This window comes from Solea senegalensis, linkage group LG12, assembly GCF_019176455.1.
Source record: "Solea senegalensis isolate Sse05_10M linkage group LG12, IFAPA_SoseM_1, whole genome shotgun sequence".
Classification (NCBI taxonomy): Eukaryota; Metazoa; Chordata; class Actinopteri; order Pleuronectiformes; family Soleidae; genus Solea; species Solea senegalensis.
Window position 1 is genome coordinate 17,758,068 of NC_058032.1, and position 27,346 is coordinate 17,785,413.

The window sequence follows — 27,346 nt, forward strand, 5'->3', positions numbered from 1 at the left end:
TATATTGACTATGACAACAGAAGTTGCCATAGAAAACATAAATGCACATTTTCTCATATGCACAGCTTGTGCTGCTGCATAAGTGATCACAAATAACTTTGTGCTAACCCTTTAGATTTTTTGTAGAAACTCCAATCCCATTCATAGAAGTCACTCTGCAAACCACTGTAGGCAACGGAGGAGGTTGAGGAACGTCTCATTTGTAAATTCACGTTATATGTTCATTAATTTGCAATAAAGAAAGCCGTTAATGCATCAATAATCTTCATTGTGAGCACTATCATGTTCTTATTCTCCATTTATTGATATATTAACCGATGACTGAAGACAATCATTTCATGCTGCAACATTAATTACAAACACAGGCAATGTCGGTAGTAGCCAATCTGGCCAATTACAGAGTGTACAAACAGTAGGGGGCTCCCCAGGGATCACCCTCCGTCACTGTGTCTTCTGTGTGGAGGTTTACACAAAAACACAAGAGCTCTGAGAGAAAGTCGGTCGAGCTACATTCCTGTGTGTTTGTCATTGCGTGTTGACAGAGACAGGAGAGACAGATTAACCTGGAAAACAACTAAAGACTCCCCTCCTTTTTGGATACTTTGTGTACACAATAAACATCCACATGATCCAATTCACTGACAGGCTGAGAAGGATGGAGAGGAGGTCAGTCATGGACAGGAAGGGAAGAAAACAAGGGACTTGAAGAAAGACTGTCCTTTTTGCTTGTAGGCAATGAGACTTTACAGTTGCAGGAAATAAGGGATGACAGGCAATTTTGTCCCATTTCCTTTCAAACTCTAGTCAGTTGAGTTAAACTGTCCATAAAGTTGTTCCCTATAATCACTATCACATGGTCACCTGCCTGGCGGCTCACAGCACGTCTGCGTGAAACACTGTGTGTGACGTACAACATCAGCCCAAGTGTGAAAACAGACGGAACAACCTGACTCCAAGGAAAAATAATGGGACTTTTCATATTTGAAATGTTGCCTCAGGGCCACACCTTGTCCTGTTTGTGCTGTCACTTCTAAAGCCCATGTGGAAGTGTATTTGTTTTCTTTCACAATGTGGAATAATTTTGTACTTTGTAGGGGGGCTGCACCCCTCCCACAAAATGAAAACAAAACAAAACACACATCTAAAGCAAAAACACATTTTGTATTTCCAGCTTTCCCCAACACAAAGCCCTGTGGATCTCCAGGGGGTCGGACTGTCAGAGGAATCAAATGATCACCAAGACAACATAATCTCAAAAAATATCTCATTTCCACATCCAGATATTTCAACTGAGGGAGTGGGAGTCACTGTAAAGAACAATCAGACAAGAGGAGCAGCACTCAGCTTTCTGCCTGGGGGGTAAGGGTGGTGCTGCACTGACAATGTGTTAAGTAACATGTACAAAAGAAGGGAGGATTACAAGGACAAAGAGGTGTTGTTGCACTTTTGTGCATATTCCCACAAAAACAACTACAATTTTTAACTTCTTCCTTAAGATCTGTGATTCAAATTTCACTTTTTTCCATGAATACTTCCAGCAAATCTCCACCAGGTCACAGTAGATGAGGGAAGGACAGTCACCAATTGGCACTTTAAACAAACAAAACTGCACTAAGAAACTTAAAAACAGTCAAAACACCAGAGAAAGTCCTCATGCTCAGGATCAGAGAACTTACATTGGTTGCTGTTTGTGTCCATAGCGCCGGTGGAGCTGATGACAGTCAGTGCAGGCCCATGAGTGTGTGTGTGTGTAGTGTGTTTGTGTAGCAGCGTGTGGAAGAGTAGCTGCTGATGATGACATACAGTGGAGATACATCACACATCTGTGGCTCAGTAACTGGAGACAGACCGTCTGCTGGGTCCTAACGCCTGCCTGACTACAGAGATACTTCCTGTTGCAGGATAAAAGTGATTTTTGCATAGTCCAGGCCCACACCGGTGTTTTGTGTTGTTGGGCTTTGACTGACAGCTTGATTCTTCACGTAATTATGTAGTAGTTGAAAACACCCGTGTAGGTGCGCAGGAGTATTATTATTAGTGCTGTCAGTTAAACACGTTATTAACGGCGTTAACGCAAACCCATTTTAACGGCGACCATTTTTTAGCACTTAATGTTATTTGTAATTTGTACTTTTTTTTTTTCTTGTAACGTTAGAAAAACTACAACACACCAGATGTAGCTATTCAAGGTAATGGGCTGTTCACCTTTTAATGTTCCGAGTCCATGGTTCTCAAACTGTGGTACGTAAAGGGAAAATCAGAAATACTGTTCTACTGTATATACCAGGGTATGTGATCAGAGTGGAGATGAGGAATGTTGACTGGGTGCGTAGAAAATTAAACAAACAAGTCACCTTATCTCTCGCTCCATCTTAATCTAATTTCACTGTACCAGTGTGTGAAGTTTAGTGAGGAAGACGAGGATGATGAGAGAATAAATCCACCTGCTGTGAAAAGTCTGTAGCTGTTTGCTCAGCCTATTTACACCACTGTATCTTCAGAATGTGTCTTCTTCCAACAGGAAAGTTGCGGGTTTCATTTCGTATTCTAAAAAAAACAGTGAGACTAATGAGAAATCCATATTTCTATTCAACGTAATGGATTGTTTCATTTTGGTCTCCTTTTAATGTTTTGGGTAACAGTAGAATGTGTACTAATGTTACTTGTTGAGATGCAACAACATCTTGCCACGAGGGGTCGCGGGACTTCAGATTATTTTTTAAAGTCGACATGAATGAGATGAAGGTCAAGTAGACATCGACCAGTCACTGATGACATCGTGGAAAAACATTTCAGTTATCAGTAAAATCACAGGGGGAGGAAATGCTTAGCAACAGTTGGTATTCTCTGACAACAGTGAGCTCATGAAAGGAATTTAAACAGAACAGTTACATTATACATAACATAGACTTTAAGTTAGCCTCCATCTCTCATATACTGTACGGGCGAAAGAAAATACTGCAATGTTTGTAAAAAAAAAAACAAGAGCCTGGAATCATTACAGTCCTGCTCAGTCATAGTTTGTAAGAACTCAAGGTCATTGACGTGGGCTGGATGAAACACATGATGGTATTTCCAGCCAGAGAAAAAAAATCCTCTCACTTGGTGTGAGAGCGGCAGAAACAGCCAGATCACAATTCACAACTTGGCCAACAGTTTGTTGTGAGCCCACCACTGCAGAGGCTTCTGCAAGCTGGGAATATGCAGTGTTTGCAAATAATCACAGCCGTCTTTGTCTGCAGTGGAGTAATGACCTGCTCTCCCTCCACTTACGAGCCGAAAGGTTGTTGAAAATCCTGGCTCCTTCCCCCCCCTCCCTTACTATAATACACATCCTCCTCTCTTTGGACACCCTCACCTAGGATAAAATGAATAACTAAGTTTACCAAAGCTGTGTTTCATTCAGTTATAGAGGACAATTTAAAGCTCTGGTAGCCACGAGCAAGCCTGCATTTACAGAGTGGAGTACGGAACAATTAGCTCTTTGATACATGCTTTATATATGAGGAGGATTTTAAATTCTATATGTTCCAGGCCTGGTGATCTAAATGAATGCAATCTGAAAATAATAATGTAATGTAATAAAGGAGGAGGAGAGGAAAGAACTGATGACAAGTATCAGAAAAGAACAGCGTGTTCTGGTCCTGTAGCATCTGGTGACCATGTTACTAGACCACAGGCCAGATCATCCCCTGTACCCTCAAACAGAAACTGTATGGTTTCTTGAGAATCTTCATGTTGTTGTGCATCCACTGATTTGTATTTGGTTTAATGAGTGTGTTCCTGCCTCTGTGTGACTGATCTGTGGTTGTGGTTCTACACAGCAAAAAGTCCAGTGTTGAATTAACTCCCACAGAGTTAATTTCAACACTTTGTGTGGGTTTATATAGCTCCACACTCTGAAGAGTTAAATTAACTTTCAAAATAGTTAAACATTTAACACTATGCCAGAGTTAAACACTAGAGGATTAGATTAGTAACACTGCTTATAATATGTTTTACTATTTGGGTAGTATTAGTTTCACTCTGAAGTGTTGAACTATCTATACTGAGAAAATATTAAATTAAAAAAATTCCAGTAAACATAATTATTAATTTTCAAACACATTTATTTATGCCTTTTCACCATTATATTAAAAGATTGTGAATGAACGTACAATGTACACACTTTCATGTGAAACACTGTATGAGCTCAAAATGCCCCGAGAGATGAGATTCTTACCCATGGTGATGTAGAAGCTGTCAATGTTGCTCCTCTGACGCCCAACAGCAAGGAGGTATGGCTGCTGACACTGTTGGTGGCGGAGATGCTCCTCCAAACTGCAGCATGACTAGGGTTAAGATAAGGAAGCTTAACATTAGACACAAGAATAATAAAGAACATATAGCAGTGAGTATTTAACTGAATTCAAATGTAAAACTGTTCCTAGACTGAATGATAACAGGGTGGCATATTGTTCATATTTATCCCAAAAATGAGATCAGCTTTCAGAGACACACAGAGTAAATTAAATTGAATAAAAACTGTCTCATAAGTGTTTTTGTTTCTTTAATCATATAATCATGACAATAATGAAGTAGTGACATCACTGCAAATATAGAAAATGCTTTAAAAACAAACCTGGACAAATTTGCTGTTCATTCCTGGCAATAAACAAGGCTATATTTATATTTATATTTATATGTATGTATATATATGTATATATATATATATATATATATATATATATATATATATATATTTATTTATATGTATATATATACATACATACATACATACATATGTATATATATACATACATACATACATACATATGTATATATATATATATATACATACATACATACATATACACACACACACACACACACACATACATACATACATACACACACACATATATACAAACATACTTTATATGTATGTAAACTATGTATACTATAATAGTTTCAGTAACGTTTAGTTTGACTTAATTGCACTTACCGCGTAGAACTGTATCAGAGGAGGAAGATGGAGTCGACCTGTGTTGTCTCCAACCGAAGCAGTGAAGCGTGGGTGGGCGGAGCTTAATTACACCGCTGCAGAGACATGATCAACTCTGTCAAATGACTCCAACACTTTATATCATTTAAATCAGAAAGTGTTAATATTACACTTTGGGAGTAGAAATCAACTCAGAAACGATTAACCCTGAAATTTCAACTCTCCAATTTGTGATTAAAGGTTCTGGGACCCAAATCCCTCCATCCTGTATGTGCTGGGACTCACCTGGTTCTTCTGTGGTTGTTCTCCTTCCCGGGCCTCGGCCTGGTTAATGTCTGGAGACCATGTGAGTGGGCCCGCAGCACTAAAACATAACTTTTATTTATATTTGATTAAAAAAAAGGTGTCCCTATAAAAAGACAATTCTTTGATTGAGGGGGAACTAGCCCCGGCACACACAGGAGTCCCTGACATTTCCCACAGTGTCTCGCTTCTTTGGAAAGAAATAGAGAAAATGGCCGACGAGAGGGAAAGACCAGTCTACTAGAAGGAGAAATGTTTGTTTCCTCCCCTCCAATCTGTCCACCTGCCTCCACTTGGTCCAGAACCAATGGGTGTGGTTAAGGATGGGTTAGTTTAGTTCAGGTGTTTCTGTTCGTGATGGGATAGGATGAAAAAATAACTCCTCCTACTTCATCTAATTAGAAGAGAGCTCCAAAACAAGTCAAGTGGTGTTTATGCCAGAGGTGGGGAAAGGGGAAGAGTTTTGAAATGACAAGAAAGAATGGGAAAAGGCACCAAATAAATAGTAATACATTTGAGTGTAGGGTACTGATCCCACCAGTAGATGGCAGCAGATCTCCATTAAACTGTTGACTGAGTGTTTTGGCTGTGTTTCCAGAAGAGATTGAGAAATAATATCACTGTGTGGTCATTAAAGTGTTGCTAATACAACAAATATCATATAGTCAGGCCTTCATAACCCACATCCCTGCATTACCAAAGCAAAGTGAAGTGTGGCGTATTAGATGCTGTTTGGAGAACTGATTTGAACTGCATTTTATAGTAAAAGTATTGATGTGTAAATAAGTAAAATAGATGAAAAAAGTAAAAATAAGTACCAACAGTCAGCCTGTCTCTGCTCACACACTCACACACACAAACACATGTAGATTCCAACCAGGTTTCCAGTAAAGTGAGACAAGCGAGAGATCAGGTTTCCGATAACATCACTGTATTTCTGTTACCTTTGTTAATGACTATTTCCCTTAAGAGCCATTGAAGTGACTGATATAGAGCAACATCACGATGGCCATGAAGCACAAAGCACACTTAGACCAGGACCCACACGGTAAAACTGTAAAGGACTCAGGAGAGACAACAGCCAAACTCCTGGGAGTTTCACACACACACACACACACAGAGGCTGACAGCCTTAATGCAGCAGAGCACACACTTTCAATCCTGTTAAATGCACAGTAGGCGATGTGGAATTGACATTTAATAAACCTGAGTGCTCCAAAAAATAATGGTGGCCTGTTTTCAAGAATGCACACCGAGTGAGGTTTTAGAAACGTCCATGTCCAACAACAACTGATATCTTTGACTTATAAATTAGAGTGGCAACTGAAAAGATGAATTTAGATAATGATTAGTGGCCTCCTGCCACTGATTCCACACACGATGTAACGTATACTGAGGATGATTTAATATAAATCAGATTATTGAATAGGCATATTAGTAACGTCAAAAACAAAAGTGGAGCTTTTATAATCTATAATAAAAAATAAGAAATGGAACAATTCTCTGCAAGAGCAGCAAAGAGCGATACGTCTACCAGTACAGACAGAAATGCAGTACACATTACAACACATTTAAAAAAAAGAAAAAGAAATCCATTTTAATGTAACATTCATGACAGATAACAAAAACGTGTGAAACTCTGGATGGAGGAGAATGTTGACTACAGATGCTGCTAAAAAAAAACAGAGCTACACAATTTCCTCTTCACTAGGGAACCTGGAAAGAGTGAAGAGAGACAATTAATTAAACAACTGTAATTGTCTATAATTAAACCAAATATAGACACAGAGAGAAAGAAAGAGGCAGAGAAACAGTTGAGTGCCAGGAACATTTGTTATCAGGAGAGAGGAGAAGTCCAACCAGTCAACCCTGTCGGATGGTGGTCCAGTCTTAATGAGACATATCACTGCTAGGACAGGTATTTTGGTTCAGGGCTATTGATGTTCCATCACCAAGCAAATAGAAAAAGAGGAAAGACAGATTAGACAAGTGAAAAATTACAACACACACACACACACACACACACACACACACAGCTTCTGTCAAAGACAGGTGAAGGTGAAGTAAAGAAGATTTGGAATCAAGAGAGAGGAGCAGTCGCCAGGTCATAATAAGACACGCATCACGTCCATGTCTGGGGTCACTGATGGTCCACCACCAAGCTGCCGAATAAAAAGAGGAAGGGAGGGAGGGAGGACAGACAGACAGACAGATGGACACACAGACAGACAGCAAAATAAAGACCGAGGCAGACAAAGTGTTACAGAGAGAGACACATGCTTCTGCTGCTGTGGAGATACAAAGCAAAGGGTTAGTAATCCAAAATGTCATCATGAGAAATGTCTCCCATGTCTGTGAGTTAACCTATTTACAATTTGTGATCTATCTATCTATCTATCTATCTATCTATCTATCTATCTATCTATCTATCTATCTATCTATCTATCCTATCCTACATTGCTGTGTAATCTTAAAAAAAAGAGGTCTGAAGGACAGAGTGAGGAATGTAAATATGACAAAATAAGGAAAATGATTTTGTGAACATGTGTTTCTATTAGTAGTATTTCCTTGTTTGCATCACTCCCTCACTCTCCTGACGTCAACCCGTCCATTAAATGACCTATAGTGGATGTTTGTGACGGAAAAGGGTAAAAGCTGTTTCTTCTCCTCCTGTCAGAAGTGCTCACATCACAGTGAGGCGACAGCTGGCATGTCACAGTTGTTTCTGTATCCCATGATGCTCTTCTGCATGCACAGATACCAGCCTGAACTGAATCAAACTACGAGGGGATAAGCTTACAGATATTGTGCCTGTGTGGATTTTTACAGGCTGTGCACAATTTATCGGTTCTCGATGACAAGGAATGATGACACTTGCTGAAGGTGACATTTAGGTGGATGAAAAACGCGAGTTCCTGATCTAATCTCACGTCTTGTCATAAATCCAACCTCATACAAAACCTTAATTTCATTCCGTGAATTCCCTGAAAAATGTCCCTCCAACTTTAGTTCACATCCACTCACACGATTGTTCTCTTTCTCCGCTAGGGGGCCTCAGTAGCCTACAGCCCTGTGTGGTTTGGCCTCTGCCCTGGCTCCGTTTTATAACCTGCATAATCTCATTAAACACCAGATTGCAGATTAAAGCAGGTCACATTTAAAAGAACGCACAGCTGATCTCTGAGGCAGAAGATAATGCTGTGCATCGGTGTGTGACATCCGGTCGCCAAAGGGCCACATCCACATGTTTTCTCTACTTCTCTTTCTCTTGGATGGAGCAGCATCAGACAGCGCGCACACAGTGTCAGTCCGCAGACGCGCTCTGGAGAGGCTGCAGGAGGACGCATCAGCAGCAGCAGCAGCAGCAGTAGCAGCAGCATCAGCAGTGGCGGAGGTGATGCCTCAGTGACATTTGAATCCTGCTGTTTGTATTATTCATTTGCTCACAACAGTCCGCGATGCGGAGCTGGTCGAGGACAGAGTCGGACTGTCCTGTGGTTGGTTTCTGTCTGACCTGGACTCTGGAGCGCCCTTTGGACGGACTTTGCGTGCTGAAGTTGTTACTGTATGGAGGCGACGGGACATTTATTTTGAAATGATGACCGCGTCTGTATGAGGCAGAGGTGAGTCTCATGATAAATGTTGAAATAGAAGTACATTTTAGTTAAATGTAAACGGTGTGACTCTTGATAATTAGTGTGAAGCTCAGGAGAAATTACTGCAAATTAAATGTGGTTATTACCAGTCATAAAACCAGATCTAATACAAACAAGAATTCAAAATACATTTATTTAAAAAAAACAAACATTGATCTATGTTTATGGCAAGTGTTACCTTGTATAATTTATTTCTCCTTTTTTTTTTTGTTAAACCCACAGAGCTTCTGGTGGCTTTTGTTAGCAATGCTCTAAAATTAGAGCTGTTTGGGACCAGGACAGGCTGACGGGCTTCCTTCTTTACACTGAGGAATTAAGTTACCAATACCTCTCAGTGTTGACGCTCCGATGATGTCAGATCTAATTTACAACATCAGGTTCCAAACGTCCAGCCCTGAGAGGGTTTGCCTGGAACATCTAATCTTTCACCAAGAACTGTTTCATACAGTAATGGAGAGGTTGTAATCCAGTGGATATAATGGAGGACAATTCCTCAGAATGACTTAGATGACCACTCGCCAAGCGGCACAGGTTCAGGGATGGAGCTCAAGAACATGACAACTGTCATCGACAGTGGGTTTTTGGACGAGACGCCTTCGAGCCGCGTGCTGACTGGCTGTTTCCTCTCGCTGCTCATCCTCACCACCTTGCTGGGGAACACTCTCGTCTGTGCGGCCGTCACCAAATTTCGACACCTTCGCACCAAGGTCACCAACTTTTTCGTGATCTCGCTGGCTGTGTCAGACCTCCTGGTTGCCATCTTGGTGATGCCGTGGAAGGCGGTAACAGAGATCGCTGGTTTCTGGCCATTCGGCTCCTTCTGTGACACCTGGGTGGCTTTTGATATTATGTGCTCCACGGCGTCCATTTTGAACCTCTGCGTGATAAGCCTGGACCGGTACTGGGCCATCTCCAGCCCCTTCCGCTACGAGAGGAAAATGACACCTCGAGTGGCCTATGTGATGATCAGTGTAGCCTGGACTCTGTCTGTCCTCATTTCCTTCATCCCAGTGCAGCTCAACTGGCACAAGGCCCAAACCCATGCTCACAGCCAGCTCTCTGGCTCCTCAGAGTTAAATGCTACAACTTACCACAGCTCAGAAAACTGTGACTCGAGCCTTAACAGGACGTATGCCATCTCAACGTCTCTAATAAGCTTTTACATTCCGGTAGCCATCATGGTAGCGACCTACACGCAGATCTACCGCATTGCGCACCGACAAATCCGGAGGATCTCTGCCCTGGAGCGAGCGGCCGAAAGTGCCAAAAACAGACATGACAGCATGGGCGGAGGGTCCAGCATCGCAGAGTCCGAGAGCTCCTTCAAAATGACATTCAAGAGAGAGACCAAGGTGCTGAAGACTCTGTCGGTCATCATGGGGGTGTTTGTGTGCTGCTGGCTGCCGTTCTTCATCCTCAACTGCATGGTGCCCTTCTGCGAGCAGTCGAGCGGAGGAGAGGCCTTCCCCTGCATCAGCCCCACCACGTTTGACGTGTTTGTGTGGTTCGGCTGGGCTAATTCCTCCCTCAACCCCATCATCTATGCCTTCAACGCAGATTTCCGCAAGGCCTTCTCCATCCTGCTCGGCTGCCACAGACTTTATCCAGGAGGCCACAACATAGAGACGGTCAGTCTAAACAAGAAATGACTCACGACTCTCCCCCAGCACTGACTCATGCTTCATGCTTTGAGTCGGAGCTTTTTCCTGTTGAGGCCAGTCTGATCAACTTCAAACAAGGACGCCGCTCTCTGTGCTAACGCTAAGTGTGACTGAAGGATAACAGTGACCTAAAATGGACCCTTGTTTGCACTAGGTGAGAAGCCCGCCTGTGTGCAGACTGTCAGAGTGAGCTTTCCATGGTCGCTCAACTGTTCCACTGTCTGCAGATGGGGGAAAAAATCTCCTGAAAGAGAGGAGGGGATTTAGGGGATTGAGATTAAGGTTCTCCGCTGTTGTGTCAGGGAGCACAGCAGTGCTGACACGCCTCTGGGACAGATAATCCCACAACTGGGCAATGCACTCCCTCACGCTGTCAGACACTGCTCTCTTCAATACCATCACACACACACACAACCACTGTCCACACATACCGCTCTACAGTGCAGATGCAGCACTCAGCATACACGCTACAACAAATTACACAACAGGACACAGAAATACTGTTCATCATTCCGTTTTCATCTCCGGCACTCCAAGGATTCCGGTGGTGAAAGCATCAAACCAAATCACTTCTCTCCAGAGAGGAAAGTCTATCCACAAGCCAGTGTGATTAAGGTTTCCGAGTTGTTATTTACATCTCAATAAAATCAGATCAAATTATATAAGTTTAACCTCCTCAACAGACACGTGATGAATGATTTGTTTTGCTGCTTGAAACTGTTTTATGGATGAGTGTCTCATATTACTGTGTGTGTCCTGTATTTTTCATCAACAACAGCTGATGACCTCTTTTCGGGAAAGACAAACAACAAATCAAATGTTTTGCCTGACTTGTTGTGTCTCTCTGACTCTTCTGCTTGTTTTGAGGCTGAAACAGAATCATGTTTGATATCATTTAAGCTTGAGTAAATCCATTTAATTTGCTATTTGTAGTGAATTACAGACTGATCTTTTTTTTTTTTGTATTATGTTCGGCTTCATTCTGATTCCCTAAATAATCACAGAGGGAATCTGGGAAATACAAACATCACGTCAGTGAAACAAGATTGTTTAGATGACACGACAAATGAATAGCCTACAAGTAAGCACACATAATAATCACTGACATGCAGCATACAAAATACACATTTATATTGCATTACAATTGACAATTTGTTCATTATTAATTGTTGTGGGGGATCGCTGTAATCAGCTGATCTCATGTCTGTGTTTTTTGGGATGTCATATGTTCCCAGATTTTAGAAGATAAAGAAATAGGTGTAACATTTTAGAAAAACCTCCTGGAGAACCTTGCAAACTCACAGTTGTTTAGTCTGCTTTAGAGGTGCTGGTGCAATGTTTTGTTTCTTTGTTTGTTTAAAAAAAAAGAAAAAAAAAAGGTAACACTTTAGCTTATGGGGACACATATTCACCATTAACTAGGTGCTTACATGCATATATATATATATGTATACATACATATATATATATATATATATATATACATATGCATATAAGTAGCATACCAGCCCTTTATTAGTAATTTTAAGCACGTATTAACACCTTAATCAGGAAAAGTCTTAATTCATGTTGTAATAGAGGTAGAATAAGGTTATGTAGAATAAGGTGTTAATACATGCTTAATAATTACGAATAAAGGGCTGGTATGCTATTTATGTTGGTGAGCACCTAGTTAATGGTGAATATTCCTTCATCTAAAGTGTTACCAAAAAAGAAAAAGAGCATTACAAAGCTAAATCAAACATAATCATCTCCTCCAATCTTATTCTTGATCAAATTTCAGCCAAAAACCTGGATATAACACCCTTGAATGACCTCTGATTTGGTGTGTACTATTTATTTTTAGGAGCTGATTTGTGTGTCAGGTGTGGCGACAGTGTCAGTGAGCATTAGCGGCACAGACGAGGCAGTGTGTACGTGGCCGTAAACCATATATGGAATATGCAGTTGTCTTATAAGGTGTGTGACTATTGCATTCAGGTTGTTATGATGCATTCACAACAACAACAACAACAACGGATGAAACGGAGCAGAATCCGCTTCAGCCATGTGGAAATATCTCAGTGGACAGCTTAATAAAACTGTATTTGTCCATCTCCACATGAAATCCACTGTGTGCTGTGTTTGTGTGAGTGAGTGTGTGTGTGTGAGAGAGAGGGAGAGGGAGAGACAGAGGCTGTGCAGCTTTGACCTCCACACATCAAACTTCCTGAAGCATATTTCACACCAGAAGCTCAAGGGTAAAACCTAACAGGACCAGGCCAGCTGTGTCTGATATTTAAAAGTGTGCATTCTTGGGTGAGGTCACTTTGATGATCTATTGTCATCTTTATTAAACTGAAAGGCCTAATCAATCTGGAGTGAACAGCCTGAAGTGTAGAGTAACAACTGTGACACTTATTTCATTCATTTCTTTTCTATCTTAATATGACAAATACATTTCAGGTCCTGAGCATAGACTGTATGTCAATATGAATGTTGTCTCCTGGTTTGAAAAGTGAAGCCCAAAGAGCAGGATGGAAGGAGCAGTTTGCCACCAGGGGGCAACTCCGCAAGCTGCGGAAAGAACTGTTTCAATGTTAGTCCATCCATCCATTTTCTACTGTTTTATCCTCCATATGAGGGTTGTGGGGGGGCACTGTGCCAATCTCTGCTGACATAGGGAGCTATAGACAGGTTGCTAGTCCATCACAGGGCCACATATAGAGACAAACCATTCACTCTCACACCTACGGTCAATTTAGAGTGTCCAATTTACCTATTTCCCTTATTGCATGTTTTTGGACAGTGGGAGAAAGCCGGTGAACCTGGAGAAAACCCACTGCACAGGGAGAACATGCAAACTCCAAGCAGAAAGGCCCTTGTTCCAACCCGGGTCTTCTTGCTCCAAATAACACTTTCAATGGAAGTTTATGTAAAAATGTGTCTGTTTCTCACTTGATGTTTAACAACAGTAAACATTTCCCTAAGGAGTTAATGATCTTAATCATTACTGTCAGGTCTTCTTCAACAGAATACGATGTAAAGTTATGTTCCAATTTAAGGGCGCACATGGTTATCAGTGTTGCCTTACAGCAAGAAGGTTGCTGGTCCAGGACTTTCTGTGTTCAGTTTACACGTTCTCCCTGTGTGAACAAGAACTTGCAGAGGTTAACTGGACACTCTAAGTTTCCCTTGTGAGTGAGTGAATGGTCGCTCGTCTCTCTACGTTGGCCCTGTGATGGACTGGCGACCTGTCCAGGGTGTGACTCCGCCTCAAGTGGAGGGCAAAGTGGAAGATAATGGATGGATGTTCCAATTTAGAGGGGAAAAAACAATCAAGCTTGGTACATAGTGAGTGGACGATAGTGTGATTGACAGCCGGTGTCGTCCAATAGTTGCCTGGTCGCATGGCGTCTGCAAACGTCCGGTTGACCGATTTCGACACTTCACAGTGGGAGGTTGTCCTTTCTATTATGTACAGTGTATGATCCTGACAGAACAAGGACAATCCAGGTGACTAAATATTACAATTTTTTGTTCATTATGAATCCACGTGACATAAGACCCTATATGTGTCCACATTTCAGATGCTTGAGTGGAGAAATGGATTTTGTTGTGTGAGCCCAAGTTAAATATTCCCTCCCACATCTGCTTGCTGTTTTTAAATGATAAAATATGACCGCCTCAGCTGATTAGCATCACGTTTTTGCTCGTTGAAGCTATTAAATGTCCCCCCGATGTGTCTGGTCCTCCCCTACACAACACAACAAAACAAATCTGAGCTTGATTAATTTCAGTAGCCCTGACTTGTCAGATGAACACTTTAGAGTGATTAGAGTCATAAAAGACTCATATTAAAAAGTAAGATTTAAGGATGAGTCGTTCAAATTAACTCCATTCTTATGACAAACTGTAAATACTGTGACAGTAAGTCTCTCTCTTGCACACACACACACACACACACACACACACACGGAGGTATCCTGGTTTCTCTGTGCCCCGGACTGTCCTTGCCTCTGTGAAAACTCCTCAAGCGTGCCATGGGAAGGGAATGGCAATTAATTTGACTGACATCATTCAGAGTGATAGCTGAGGTGGCGACAAGAGTGTGTGTGCATGGATATGTGCATGTTAGTACGTGTGTGTGTGTGTGTGTGCAGAGAAAATCACCTGCTCCGGCGTCTAACACCGTGTCCCCCACAATGTCAACTGCTCTCTGCAAACAGAGTATTTGTTTCCTTTCAATATCTTCCTTTTTTTTATTATTTCGCTGCAGTGACGCTTGTGAGATTCTCAAAGCGATACTGTCTTTTCAGATTGGCACATCGAAGAAGTGATGTTGGACGTGGCAACTTCACTTGATGCTAATGACCGGCCCTGGGGGAAAGATTTGCTGAGACAGGGAGAGATAAAGTAAGAGGCAAGGAGAGACACTGTCTTACATAAGTATCAAGCAATGGCAACTCAAAGCTCCAGTGTGTAACTTTTACTGTTGTTATTCTGCTTCTGTTTGCTCCTCATGAACAAAAATAATGTCATGTTACTCGTGTGCTACTTCATTCATCTGTTAAGCAATACTATCAGTGTCTCTTTAATAATGCAGCGCTGCTGTCGCCTCCTCTTTAAGTAAAAAGAATCACTTCCTGTGTTGCCAGGCAACATGAGATCTAAACACAGAGAAACACTGAGAGAGTTATGAGAAGTCCTCTTCACAACCCGATTGTAACCGAGTCACAAAAATGAAAAATGTCAGTTGTGGAACGGACAGGCCTGTAAAAACACCATCCAATCATGATTGGCCCCAACGAATTAATTGCATCGTGACGCATTAATCAAACTATCGCCACCCCCAACATGCACGTCCCCCTCTGTGTGCATTAATCGTGCATGAGCAGAAGACAACGCCATCGCTTATGCTAGCTTGCTAAACATTCAACAAGACATCAGGCAGTTGCAGCAACGTTATGGCAGAAAAGGTGCCGACAACAAGTGTTGGTCGCAAACCAAAAACATTTTTTGAGAAAATTACTGCGAAGAAAAAGGCTCATGCAGAGCGATCCAAGACCAGAGTGAACATGGGTAACGCGTTACAGCCCGGAAAGGCCTGTAAAGTGATGACATGGTGGCTCGGTATCTACTGGACAGGTAGGTTAACTTCATGTCTTTGAGATCTTTCGAGAGTATTTGTTGCATCATGTTGTCATTTGAACAAGTATCCAAAAACATTAGCGTTGTCGGAAAGTACAAAAAGTTACAGATGCTGTGCGGTGTTTGTGAAACCGCGTTCATTGCGTGTTCCTGTGCTCTGGAGACGTAGGATCGGAAGGAAGTCTGAAGAAAGAATTTAAAGTTTTACCTTTAATCAAGATTGTGCGAAATTGTTTTACATTGACTTGACATGTGACATTTGTTTGTATTTAAAAGTGACACACCATGGTTTTAGATGAAGAGACTAAAAATGTACAGTGTGTAAAATCCTGCAACATTTATCGGTGAAGTTCCTCAGCTTTCAGTTAGCATCAAAACTGCAAAGATGTTTAGTTTTGTCTATTGGAAAAACATGGAGGTCCAAAATGACACTGACCCTGATATAAAAGGGGTAATGTACAACGATTCACAGTCAGATGATTGTACATTTATTTAAAAAAAGTGTAATTATTTTTATCTTAGATTTCTGACAAATTAAAATAATTGTACCTTCATTTTACACACTGATCACCACAAGTCTCTCAGAACGAAGCGTCCTCTGCAGTCACATGACATTTGCCTCCAGACACACACCTGGTTACATGACGATGGACTTTTAATATAGTTAATCCTCTCTTCATCATCCCCTCACCTCAGGAGGATGCTGGGGGTGTAAAATGCAATTAAACGCTTTGTAATAATCTGTATTACTCTCCATTAAACGTTGTATGTATTATTCACAGCCGGCAGAGCCATCATAATTGTGTTAGAGCCCATGCATTTTTAACACCTCTCTCAGCACATGAATTAGAATGAGTGTGTTCGTGATTCCGTATATTCCAACACAAGATGGGACAATGGATGCTCTGCTATGTACCATCCCTGCTTATCAAGAAACTGTTTCTTTTCTCTCCTTTGTTTTATGTTTCCCTCCCTCTGTAAAGCAGAATTAGGTACCTTGAAAGACACAAGTCTGAATTATCATGATTACTGATTATTATTATTAACACAATAACAGGCTGATTGTTTGTGTCCCATTTACTCAATGAGGTAAACAGATGCTTTGTACTCATTTCTTTTCAGATGAGAGAGAAGGGAGAGATCAACATGACAAGAAAACACCTGGGTGCTGTGTGCAACACGCGGTTCATCCTGCAAGTCATTTAGGGGAAATATGTTAATTTCAGGGCTGAAGGAGCCTGTCTTTGTAAACAACAGAAGCAAATCAGAAAGTCTAAATGCTGATCTGATTTGTCGTGCTTCATAAATAGATACACAAGCTGGAGAAGGAAGAAGAACATCTTCTGACCTTTGGTGTTTGTCCTCTGTGACGAGTCCCTCCCATTTCTCCATGTTTACTCTTGCACTTCATTCCTCTTTCTTATCACATCCCCCGCTCTATTTCTCCACCTTCGCTCTGTTTACTGTTTGTGCTGCGAGCCGCTGGCAGGACCGTGTTGTCATTCATCATTCCAACTGGCTCCAGTGGAGCTTCACTCAGTTCATCAGGTTTTCCCCCCCTTTAATTTGTCAACTATCTCTAAATGGCAGGAAGTGAGGGTGAGTGACGGCGAGACATTATGCTGTTGCACATTAAAGGTAGACTTCCTCACAGCAGCTGTTAAGTAAACATCTCCATCAATCCACTGCACTAATTAGCACATTTACATTTCACTGCACCTCATCTTTATAAGCTATATATACTCAGCCGCTTTATTAGGTACACCTGCAGAACTGGTCTATGAAAATAGTTTAACTACTCTCATGGCAGCAACTCAAAGCATTAAGGTATAGAGACATTTTCAAGATAACCTGTGAATGAAGCTCAAACTGAGCATCAGAATGGAGAAGAAAGCTGATTACAGTGACTTTGAACATGGTTGCTGGTGCCAGACAAACTGGTCTGTAAGTATTTCATTACTGGAATTTTCATGTTCAGTTTTCATGCACAACCATCTCTCAGTCGTCCAAATTAAAAAGAGGTTCATCCACAAAGCAGAGAGAGACATTTGGTCCAGGTTTGGCCTGAAGCGGGCACAGGTGGCCGACAGCACATGAATCGAACACGGCCCAGATTTGGTAGAAATGCCACTGGCTTTATGCAAACAAAATATGGGCCAGTTGTTGAGGTATTTGGCCCGTGAATCACATTAGAATTGTTGGTCACATCTGTATCGCCATTTTTGTCCCAACATATAGTTGAAGAGGATACCTGGAACCAGTTCTGAAACGTGTCTGGTCCGACATAGGGCCAGAAGAGGGACAGATGTGGTTGTACAATTTGGCTAAAGTATGGCCCACATTATGGATACCAGGTGTGGGTCATTAATGGACTATAATTCATGGCTGTGTGTGGGCCATCACTGGCCCAGACCAATTTTGGCACGTGGGCAGTTAGCATTGATTCTCTGGGCAGAAATGCCTTATTTATGCCAGAAGTCAGAGGATAAAAGCCAGATAGAAAACAGTAACTCCAGTGAACATTCGTTATAACCAAGGTAAGCAGAAGGCCATCTCTGAATACACAGCAAGTCTGATTTTGTGCCTTTTGTTCCACTCAAAAACCTAACTTTTATTGTCAGATCCATCTGAATTAAACATTAAACAATATATTCAATAAGCAGTGTCATATTGTCTCAGGGATTGAGATGGACCAACACATATGGGCACCAGTTTGGGTGTCTGCTGAGCCAAGTCCACTAAGGTTGTCCACAGAATTAAAAACAGATTATACATGTCGGCCATATAATTGCAGATGTCACCATCGTTTCTGGTCTATAGCAGAGCTGATAATATCACTGAAGCCTGTTCGATGGGTAATAAACCAGTCAGTGAATGCAGATTGAATTATACAGCAAACACTAAGCTGGGAGCAAATGAGGCTGGCTGATGAAAAGTGTGTCCAACGGGATTGATGTCCACTTAAACCACGCTCTGCAGCTTAGCCGGAGAAAGGTGGTGTCTGGAAGAGACGGCGCTGAGGGGAAATCATGCTGTTAAAGATGCCAGTGCTAATGCTCATGCTGGTAGGATGACCCATGGGTGAATTGTGTTGATGCCCATGTAAATCAGCAAGCTTGTGTGGGGGCGAGCACAGATTTGAATGAGCACAACATCAGCAGCAGGAACTGACGGTTTCAAAAACTGTGATGGGAACGTGTCAAGAAAGAAAATGTTGTCACAAACACCTGAGCTGAAGAGAGTTGATGATGACTGAGTAAACAGAGCTGATCCTGAGAGCACAGGAGCTGATGATCATGTGCACCAACAAAGACGTAGCCTTGAGGGATGAGAGGTGAAGCCAAAAGTGCCCAAAAACTGCATTTCTATGAATAATTGCTCCAAAAGCGAGTCAGTGCAGCATAAACCCATACGAATTTCCCCTCAAATAATATTCACTTGAAACACTGTATGTTGTCAAAGATAACCGCACTGTGTTGCACTTGCACGGTTTAAATTTTCAGAGACACCAAATGGTAGTGATTCATGCAATTTTATAAAAAAATAAAAGATGTATTCCACTTGCTGAACTCACAGTGACACCACGGTCCCCCATGCCCATATGTTCAACTTTACGTAATGATTAAAAAAATGATTTAACAAACAGAGAGAGAGAGAAAAGAGATGAGAGGAGCAAACAAACCAGCAGAGAGAAATCATTAGCCAAGCCGGCAAACAACTGTCACTTCAGGATTTACATTTTACAAAAAGCTAAACCAAGATTTGGTTTTCACGTCCATCCTCTTCAGTAAACATTTTAGCAGCTACCATCTGGACAAAGACTTTTGGTCCCAGTGGCCAAGAAGAAAGGCTGCAAAAAGTCTTTCAGCTGTGGCTGCTCGCACTGAAGGACTGCTTTGACTTTTATTTCTCTTTCTTCTATTTATTTCCATGCAAATTAAGTCAGAGAGGCAAGGATGAGGTGGTTTGGTCACGTGCAGAGGAGGGATAGTGAAAATATTGGACAAAGAATGTTGAAGATGGAGCTGCCGGGCAGGCGGAAAAGAGGAAGACCACAGAGAAGGTTCATGGATGTTGTGAAGGAGGACATGAGGACAGTTGGTGTTACAGAAGAGGACACAAGAGGGAGAGGACAGAGATGCAGTGCACTTTTATCATTGCAATTAGGATTCTCTGTGTATCGTTCTGTGTGATGAGTCTGTGACACGTCTTTTATCTCATGTGCAAAGTGGCTGCAAATAAACAGCACTTATCCATTTGAAAAAAAAAGAAAAAAAAAAAGTGGAACGACCACTGGTCAGACGATGTCAGCTGTGGAGGCGGGCTCTAACCTGTCCTGAGGATAGGCTGCACTCATGCAGGAATGTGGCCACATGTGTCCTAAAACCATCTCCAAATGTGATCAGATGTGATGATGCATTTAGAACACACAGAATGTTTAACTCATTTCAGAATATAGAGCTTTTAAACACATTTGTTCGCTAAACCATTTCAATGACACCATTACGGTACATTGTCATTTTTGTCATAGAGGGTTTTTTTATTTCGTACATTTACACCACATCTGAATAAAATGTGGATATTCCCATTTGCCTCTGTCAGATGTTTCTCTTAATTGTTAACCAGATTGTTTTTAGATGCCGTCTCCTGAAAGAACCAGCATCTGGGGCTTTCAGAAAATGATGAGCCGAGAGGAATCCTGAAAAATGACAACCACGATGAGGTCAATAAAGGACACTATTGAACTGCATGGAGCCAAAGTCTGTAGGGGGGATAAAGTCTGGGGATCACATCCTCTACTTTAGAATTAAACTGTCTCGTGTGAATTCCCTGACATTACAGAGGGGTATTAATGAAAATGGTATGTGCTGATGACAATCTTTTGTCTCCTTACCTTTTGATAGAAGATTAAAAATAATATGTACAGTATGTTTTAATTACAGAACAATTTATTAAAATGCACCAGAGGGACAGAAATAGTGCAGGAAGAGTAAACATGAACTACACTGCATATTTTATGGATCTGCTCCCTGCTTCCAAAAGGGGGATTAACAGAGCGAGAGGATAGTACAGAAGACCACTCGGCTACAGAAATCCCACTCCAGCAATGACACAGTGACAAGCTGAACAAATATCCCCAACAGAGAGACAGAAATAACAGGAAGGAGGAGAGGAGAGGAGAGGAGAGGAGAGGAGAGGAGATAACGACGGTGGGTTGAAAGTCTGCTCAAGAGTGGTGTGAAAAAGTAGGAGCAGACCGTGACAAGGTGTACGATAAGAAAGTAGCTTTAAAGCAGTTCGTCTCTGTCCTTGAAGAAATGAACACTGAATCTTAAAAAAATTGGCAGAAACCGTTACATTCTGCTCCGTGTTTTAAGGTGATTTAAGTTCAGGTATTCAAGGCTGATGCTTACAAACTTTACACTGACTACAGTCTTCAACTTCATGGATGATTGTGGGGAAAAGTGTGACTTAAAACAAGGATAATAATAGATGCTGTGAGTCAATGGTTTGAAAGAATTGTCATTTTATTAAAACATTCTTTTTTTATTATTTTGTTATTTTCTCATTCTACATGTGCCTCTGGCAGTTTTACAAACGTCACACATGGTCAAACAGAAACGACTGTGAGGGCTGTGTTTTCTGAAGAACACAATAGTGTCTCCCCTGAAGAAAAGAACAAAGGTGATGAGTACAAGGGTGAGCGATTGGATTTTATGAAAACATTGTTATTTGACTGTTATTTCATCTTAAAAAGAATCACCAGAAACTTGACCCAGAGCTAGTTCAGACAGATTAACTGCTTAGGCCAAAGTGGCTCATTGTGATTTTTAATTATCTTACAAGATCCACACAGGCATAAGTGATATTTTGAATAAATTAAATTAGTGAGCCTTTAAATGATTAAAAATATAAACAGTGGGAAATTCATGAGGAGAGTGGACACAAGGTTTGCTATTACAGCTGGACGGTGCCACGCTGCACAGTTGTGTTGGTTTTTCAGTTCTATAGGAGGGAAGAAGACAGCAGACACAATGTGGTCTATTTCAGGAAGGTACTTGTCAAACAGGAGCACAGCAGGAGACTCTTTTAATCTCTACAAAGTTCAGATGAGACCATAGGAGCACGAGCAAACCTGCAACACTTACACACACACACACACACACACAGGAGACACAGCTGTAAGGCTGTGAAAACAAGGACATTCAATCCTTCATTTGGTTGAAGACAGAACAAAAAAAAACACTTCTGCTGCTGCTGCTGCTACCTAACCATTAAATTGAACATCCATCTCCAGCCATCTGAAAAACGGAGCCTTTTCCCTCACCTTTAATGACATCATTGAGAGAGAGAGAGAGAGGGAGTCAGGCGAGGGAAGACAGCTAACAGCGTCTCTGTGGCCTCTCTACCTGACAGGCAAATTTCATTACAGCTAAAGCCATCAACAGAGAATGGGAAGAGTCTGTGCATCTAATCCGTTCTCTACACTTTCCTATGACAAGGAAGTAAAACACTGACCTCACATAACGGCTCATAATTCACCAGCTGACCAAATTCCGCTGTGACCCCGTGTAACCGGCAAAACTATTTTCCCCGCTGCTCCTCCAACCAGAGGTCAAACGTCTGGGTTTGACTGCAGAACAAGTCTCCCTGCAGCTGGGAAGAACTTGATATGTTTCCCAAAAACACAACAGCGCGGTGGATGATGCTCAGGGACTTCAACCTCCAACCTGCTGCTGGTTCACCCCTGTTTGACATCTCTAGGTAATGAAAAGAGGGACTATTAGTGGACAGACCTCAGGACATGGGATCACAAATGAAATATATGACCCTCTGATATATGAGGAGAGAAGATGAAGAGTCTGTATGACATGTTACATTTAAGGTTGATGATTTTAAATTTGAATATGAACAATTACCAAAAATAAAATAGCTCCAGGATCCAGTCACTTAATAGGATCAGATTGGCTTGTAGCTCTGTCATTGTTACCCTTTGCTATGGAAAACAGGTGCAGATCATGTGTCTAACAATAAAAGTATTTCTCTCTCTGTCAAACAAGACGCTGGTCTGGAATAAAGATTGGAGAATGCCAGAACAAACATTTGTCAGATTAGAGAAAACATTGACCTGCTGGTGATTCTAGATTAAAGCTACAGCCATACTATGACGTTTTCATCACTATCACATTCAGAGCTGATTTGTGGCCAATAAGAAGTGAATGCAGGTACAGGAACTGCATCATTGTTTTCAAAGGTCTCAGTTTGGAGGTGGAGCTGGACTCTCTGACAGTTGGGTGTTGTCTAAGCCGGTGGTTTCACCTGAGAGGATATTGATCTCTTGAAGTAACAAGCAAACTTAGCTACAGATTTTTCACAGATTTATTCCCAATAAGATATTTGCTCTCTCATCCGCCTCCTCTTCGTCACATATACTTCATACACTATTTAGATTAAGATGGAGCGAGAGATATTATTATTTAATCTATTTATTTTTTGTTCAATTTTCTATGCCCTCCTTGGCTGCACTCCGATCGCGTACCCTGGTATACACAGCATTTCTGATTTTCCTCCAAGTACCACCAGAGGACACTACCACAGTTTGAGAACCATGGGGTCTAAGACACAGACAGCATCGCCCACTCTTTGTCCTGGTGAAACACAGGAGTAATTTCAGTCAGAGACTGATCCCACTGAGATGCACCACAGCGAGAGCGTCACAGGAAGTCATTCCTGCCTGTGGTCATCACACTAGAACTCCACACTCAATGTGTCAGACAATGAGTGAAAATACTACTGTGCCATAAACACTGCAGTATCGTACACATTATGTATCGTGAATCTCTGTTATTTTCTGTCCTTGGTTGGAGCAGCTGTAATGAAAGCAACCCCCCTCCCCCAGTACTTGATTCTGATTCTCAAACTAAAACAGAGACAGCAGTGTTTTCAAATGGGGCTCTAAATCTGGGTTAATGTGGACAGCAGCAGAAGTGATGCATTTTAAAATGGAGCCTAAAATGCAGGTGATCACTGAGAGTCATCCTTTATTTTGCAGGATTTTAAGATGTATAGCTGTTGATGTCAGGCTGGTCCAAAATGGTGGACTGATTAACCACACGACCAACTGCTCTTTGTCAAAGGTTAAAAACAAGCAAGCACTTTTTTTTTACTCATTTTCAATGGGTTTTTTTATCAACATTGGGCAGAAGAAGTGGAACTAGACGTTTTCTGAAGGCAGTATTAATCTTCTTAAACTCTCTCTCTTCTGCTCTTAGAACACCTTTTGTTTATCAGTTATTCAATGGGAAGCAAAGCATAAATTGTTAAAGTTACATGAGGCATAATGACCATAATTTAATCTGGTAAATATATTAAGATTAAGCACAGGGTGTTACTGTTGTACTGGGAAATTAAAAGCTGAATTCTGCTCAGTCTGTAATAAAAAAAACAAAGCCGACAGTCTCATCTCCACAAAGAAACTTAAAGATGATATGCATAAAATATCCTAGCTAACTTTCACATGTCAGCGACAGGCCGGAGATTAAGAGTGATAATATGTCTGCTTTCGAGCAGCAGCCGAGAAATATCACACGACATGAGGAGACGAGGGGGATGATGGACCATAAAAACATTATGGACCTTTAATATCCACTAAAAAGTGAAAGGGAGACGGAGCTTTACCTAACCTTGGTTGAAGTTCATCGTTTTACTTTTCTGTCCAGGAGAAATGTGTCCACACCGACATGTCTATCCTGGTCCGTCATCAACTTCCTCTCCATTTTCAGCCGTCTTTACACGTACTGTTACGACCCTGGGGTCATGCCTTCCTTCACCTTGTGTGTGTGTGTGTGTGAGTGAGTGATGGGTTGCAGTTGTGCGTGCTTGATTGAATGACATGTGTGTATGTGGATCCTGGGAGCTGACTGGGGCCTGATCATCTCAGCTACAGTGGACTTCCCTTGAATTGCTCACATGTTGTGCTTGGTTTTAATAAACCTTTAAAAGTTTGTCTTGCTGATGATTTCTCGTGAGTTGGGAAGAGGGAAGTCTCAGGTTTTCCCCTATAGGCCTGGTCATAACAGTATCTCCACTGCAGACCTGGTGGAGATGTTTTTGAGAGGGGTACTGAGTAGGGATGAAAATGTATCCTGATCATTTCTGGTATTTATCACGGTAACAATAACCAAAATGATAATAAAGCAGCGATGTTGCTAGGTTTTCAATGTAATGTGTCCCAGGACCCAAGGGTGGTCTTTTAGATGGGTCCCAGGGACATTTTATGAGTCCCAGGGAAAAATGATCCCATTTTCGATTGACCTTTTGGTTGGTAATTTTGGCTGACCACATGTTTGGCTGAACATGTATCTTTCACATGCTTCTATGTCAGATATTCAACATACAATGAGGAAAACAAGAACTCTATAAGAGTTGTTTATATTACTGATTCACTTTAAATCAGACCTACGAATAGGTTTTACATCTTTTCACTTGTATTGGACGTCGGGATGGAAACAAGCGCAATGATTGGTCTAAGTCTTCTTTTCCCTGCAGGCTAAAGTTGCTAAAGTCAGATTTATAGACTGTAGCCTGTGGGCTGCTACACTGACAAACAGTTGAACTGAAAGCCGTATCATCGTAGTAGCATAGTTTAATGTCAAAATGCGTTGACATTAAGTTGGCAGGCCTGTGAAGTCTCTGTTGCGGTTTATGTGCACTGTCGCGGAGCCTGGGAGGTGGGACAACAACCGGCCTGGATACAGTGCGCGTCCAATCGACGCAACAAGGTAAATGTGTCCTTTCTAATTATTGCAGGGCTAACAACACTGATAAAGGCTACTTTAGCAACATATCTTTTGCCATGCAGGCAAAACGCCACTGCCTCCGTTAATTCTGTCCACCGTTTGCTTGCGTGCATACGTCATCAATGGGAATTTATCGTGAGATGACACAGTCTTACCCTGGGCAATGACGATATATTGTAAACGATGACATTTCGCCCATACCCAACCATTTCCAAAACTAGCCGTTAGCTGCTCTCTGCTAGCATCCAAGTGCATTTAACTGCGTTAATGGGCACAACAGACCAAAACACTAAACCAAAACATAAACACAGTTTGTGGCCCGCAAATGAAAAGGTATTTATGAATAAACTGGCTGTGCCACTGGTATTTCACAGTATTTCATTTGAACATGTTTCCTTAATCTCCTCTTACACATCATGGCCATTCTGTGTCTTAAAGCAGCACTATGCAGGATTTTTACTCTAATTTAACAGCTCCAGAGTCATTGAATTGGTTAAATTTTAGATTAGATAATATAATGCAGCTCGTTGTGAATGAGGGACTTCTATCTAGAAGCTATTGGTTTATTCAGCTGCTTTTGTGTTGGATGTTAAAATCATTTTTGTACTAAACTAAACCATTAATAAAGAACTGACGGTTTATTTTGAATGTCTATCAAGTAATTCAGTATATTTCAGTCAAGTCTGATGTTGCCTTGCACAAAAGAATGATCCTACTCTTTTTCACACTATGAGAAATACCTGAATGTTTTTCTGTATCCGTATCTTGCGAAGTTCTCACCAACAGCACATCAAAGTATGCCAAACCAAAAATAGAAACATAACTCACATTTCAGGGGCACGAACATCTGAGACATGCAATCTCAAGTGCATGTGTCATGTGTGCACATCACCCTTTGTATTTCATAATATATGGCGCATATCTCACGCCAGCATGTTCTTACGTTACCAGAGAGTGTTGGAGGGCTCGGTCTCTTTCAGTACAATAGAGGCCATAGGCAAGATTGATGACTCATGGGATCTCAGGAGACTGAGCGGACACACAGATCTGTGAGGAGACACAGACAATGGTATAGGCTACAGATGACACTGCTCAGAAAAGCCTCGGACACAGGGATAAACCTCCCACTGGGCGATGTATGGATGTCACTGTGAGACACTGACTCAGTTGACATTGGTGTGTCCTTCTTAGAAGAGTCATTTCAAAGCAAAATGGGGGGAAAAAAGCAATCTCTGCTTAAAATAATGGTACTGCCAGCTCACTATAGAGGGCATTACTGTACAGACGGTAATATATACAGGAACTAACATGTAACTTAATGCTTTTCTTTAGTCTCAGGGGTCAATAATGAGGGTGAACACACATGTAAAGCCTTCAAAAGAGCTTTGAGGCCCCACAGAAGTAAACACATGCAAACATGAGCCAGTGCTTTACAAGGAACTGAGAATACATTTAGAAATATGAGGAAAGAAAAATCTTTGTGGAGTTTGTGGAGGAAAAAAAAGACAGCACGAGACAATTTATGAATATCGAACAAGGCGGTTTGAGCGTTCTCAGCTTTTTAAATGTGAATGTTTTATAGATTCTTTAGGGATCATTAAAACTGGATAAATTCGGGTTTGTGTAGAGACATCATCATTTTGAGGTTTGGGAAACACCGATCAACATTTCTCAACAGTGTCTTACATTTTGGACTAAACAACTAATAGATTAACAGAGAAAATAATCAACAGATTGATCGATTATGAAAATAGCAACTGTAGTAGCAACTGGACATTAACTTGTTTCCGTTGCATCTGTTTGAATTCTGAA

The 27,346-nt window shown here is 41.4% G+C and overlaps 2 protein-coding genes across 3 annotated transcripts in view; one reads left to right on the top strand and one right to left on the bottom strand.

Moving 5' to 3' along the window:
• The window catches only part of afap1l1a (actin filament associated protein 1-like 1a), a 35,240-nt gene extending 30,177 nt beyond the window's left edge, over positions 1-5,063 (bottom strand). The window contains exons 1-2 of one of the 2 annotated variants that reach the window (XM_044040270.1): positions 4,985-5,063; positions 4,223-4,331 (exon numbers count right to left, since the gene is read on the bottom strand). In XM_044040270.1, coding sequence (XP_043896205.1) covers positions 4,223-4,226 — 4 coding nt within the window. In that variant the 5' untranslated portion in view covers positions 4,227-4,331; positions 4,985-5,063. Of the gene's footprint in view, positions 1-1,676; positions 1,786-4,222; positions 4,332-4,984 lie in introns of those variants that run through there. The other variant, XM_044040267.1, reaches the window with a different exon arrangement.
• A 3,585-nt stretch (positions 5,064-8,648) lies between these two features.
• LOC122778405 (D(1) dopamine receptor-like) lies at positions 8,649-11,256 on the top strand. Its single transcript, XM_044040273.1, has 2 exons — positions 8,649-8,910; positions 9,166-11,256. Exon 2 carries the CDS (start codon positions 9,483-9,485, stop codon positions 10,590-10,592), a length of 1,110 nt encoding a protein of 369 aa, XP_043896208.1. The 5' UTR covers positions 8,649-8,910; positions 9,166-9,482; the 3' UTR covers positions 10,593-11,256.
• Positions 11,257-27,346: the final 16,090 nt, after the last annotated feature.

Bases quoted from the DNA above. Each gene is read 5' to 3' on its own strand.
- LOC122778405 (XM_044040273.1), top strand. From the start codon at position 9,483: ATGGAGCTCAAGAACATGACAACTGTCATCGACAGTGGGTTTTTGGAC.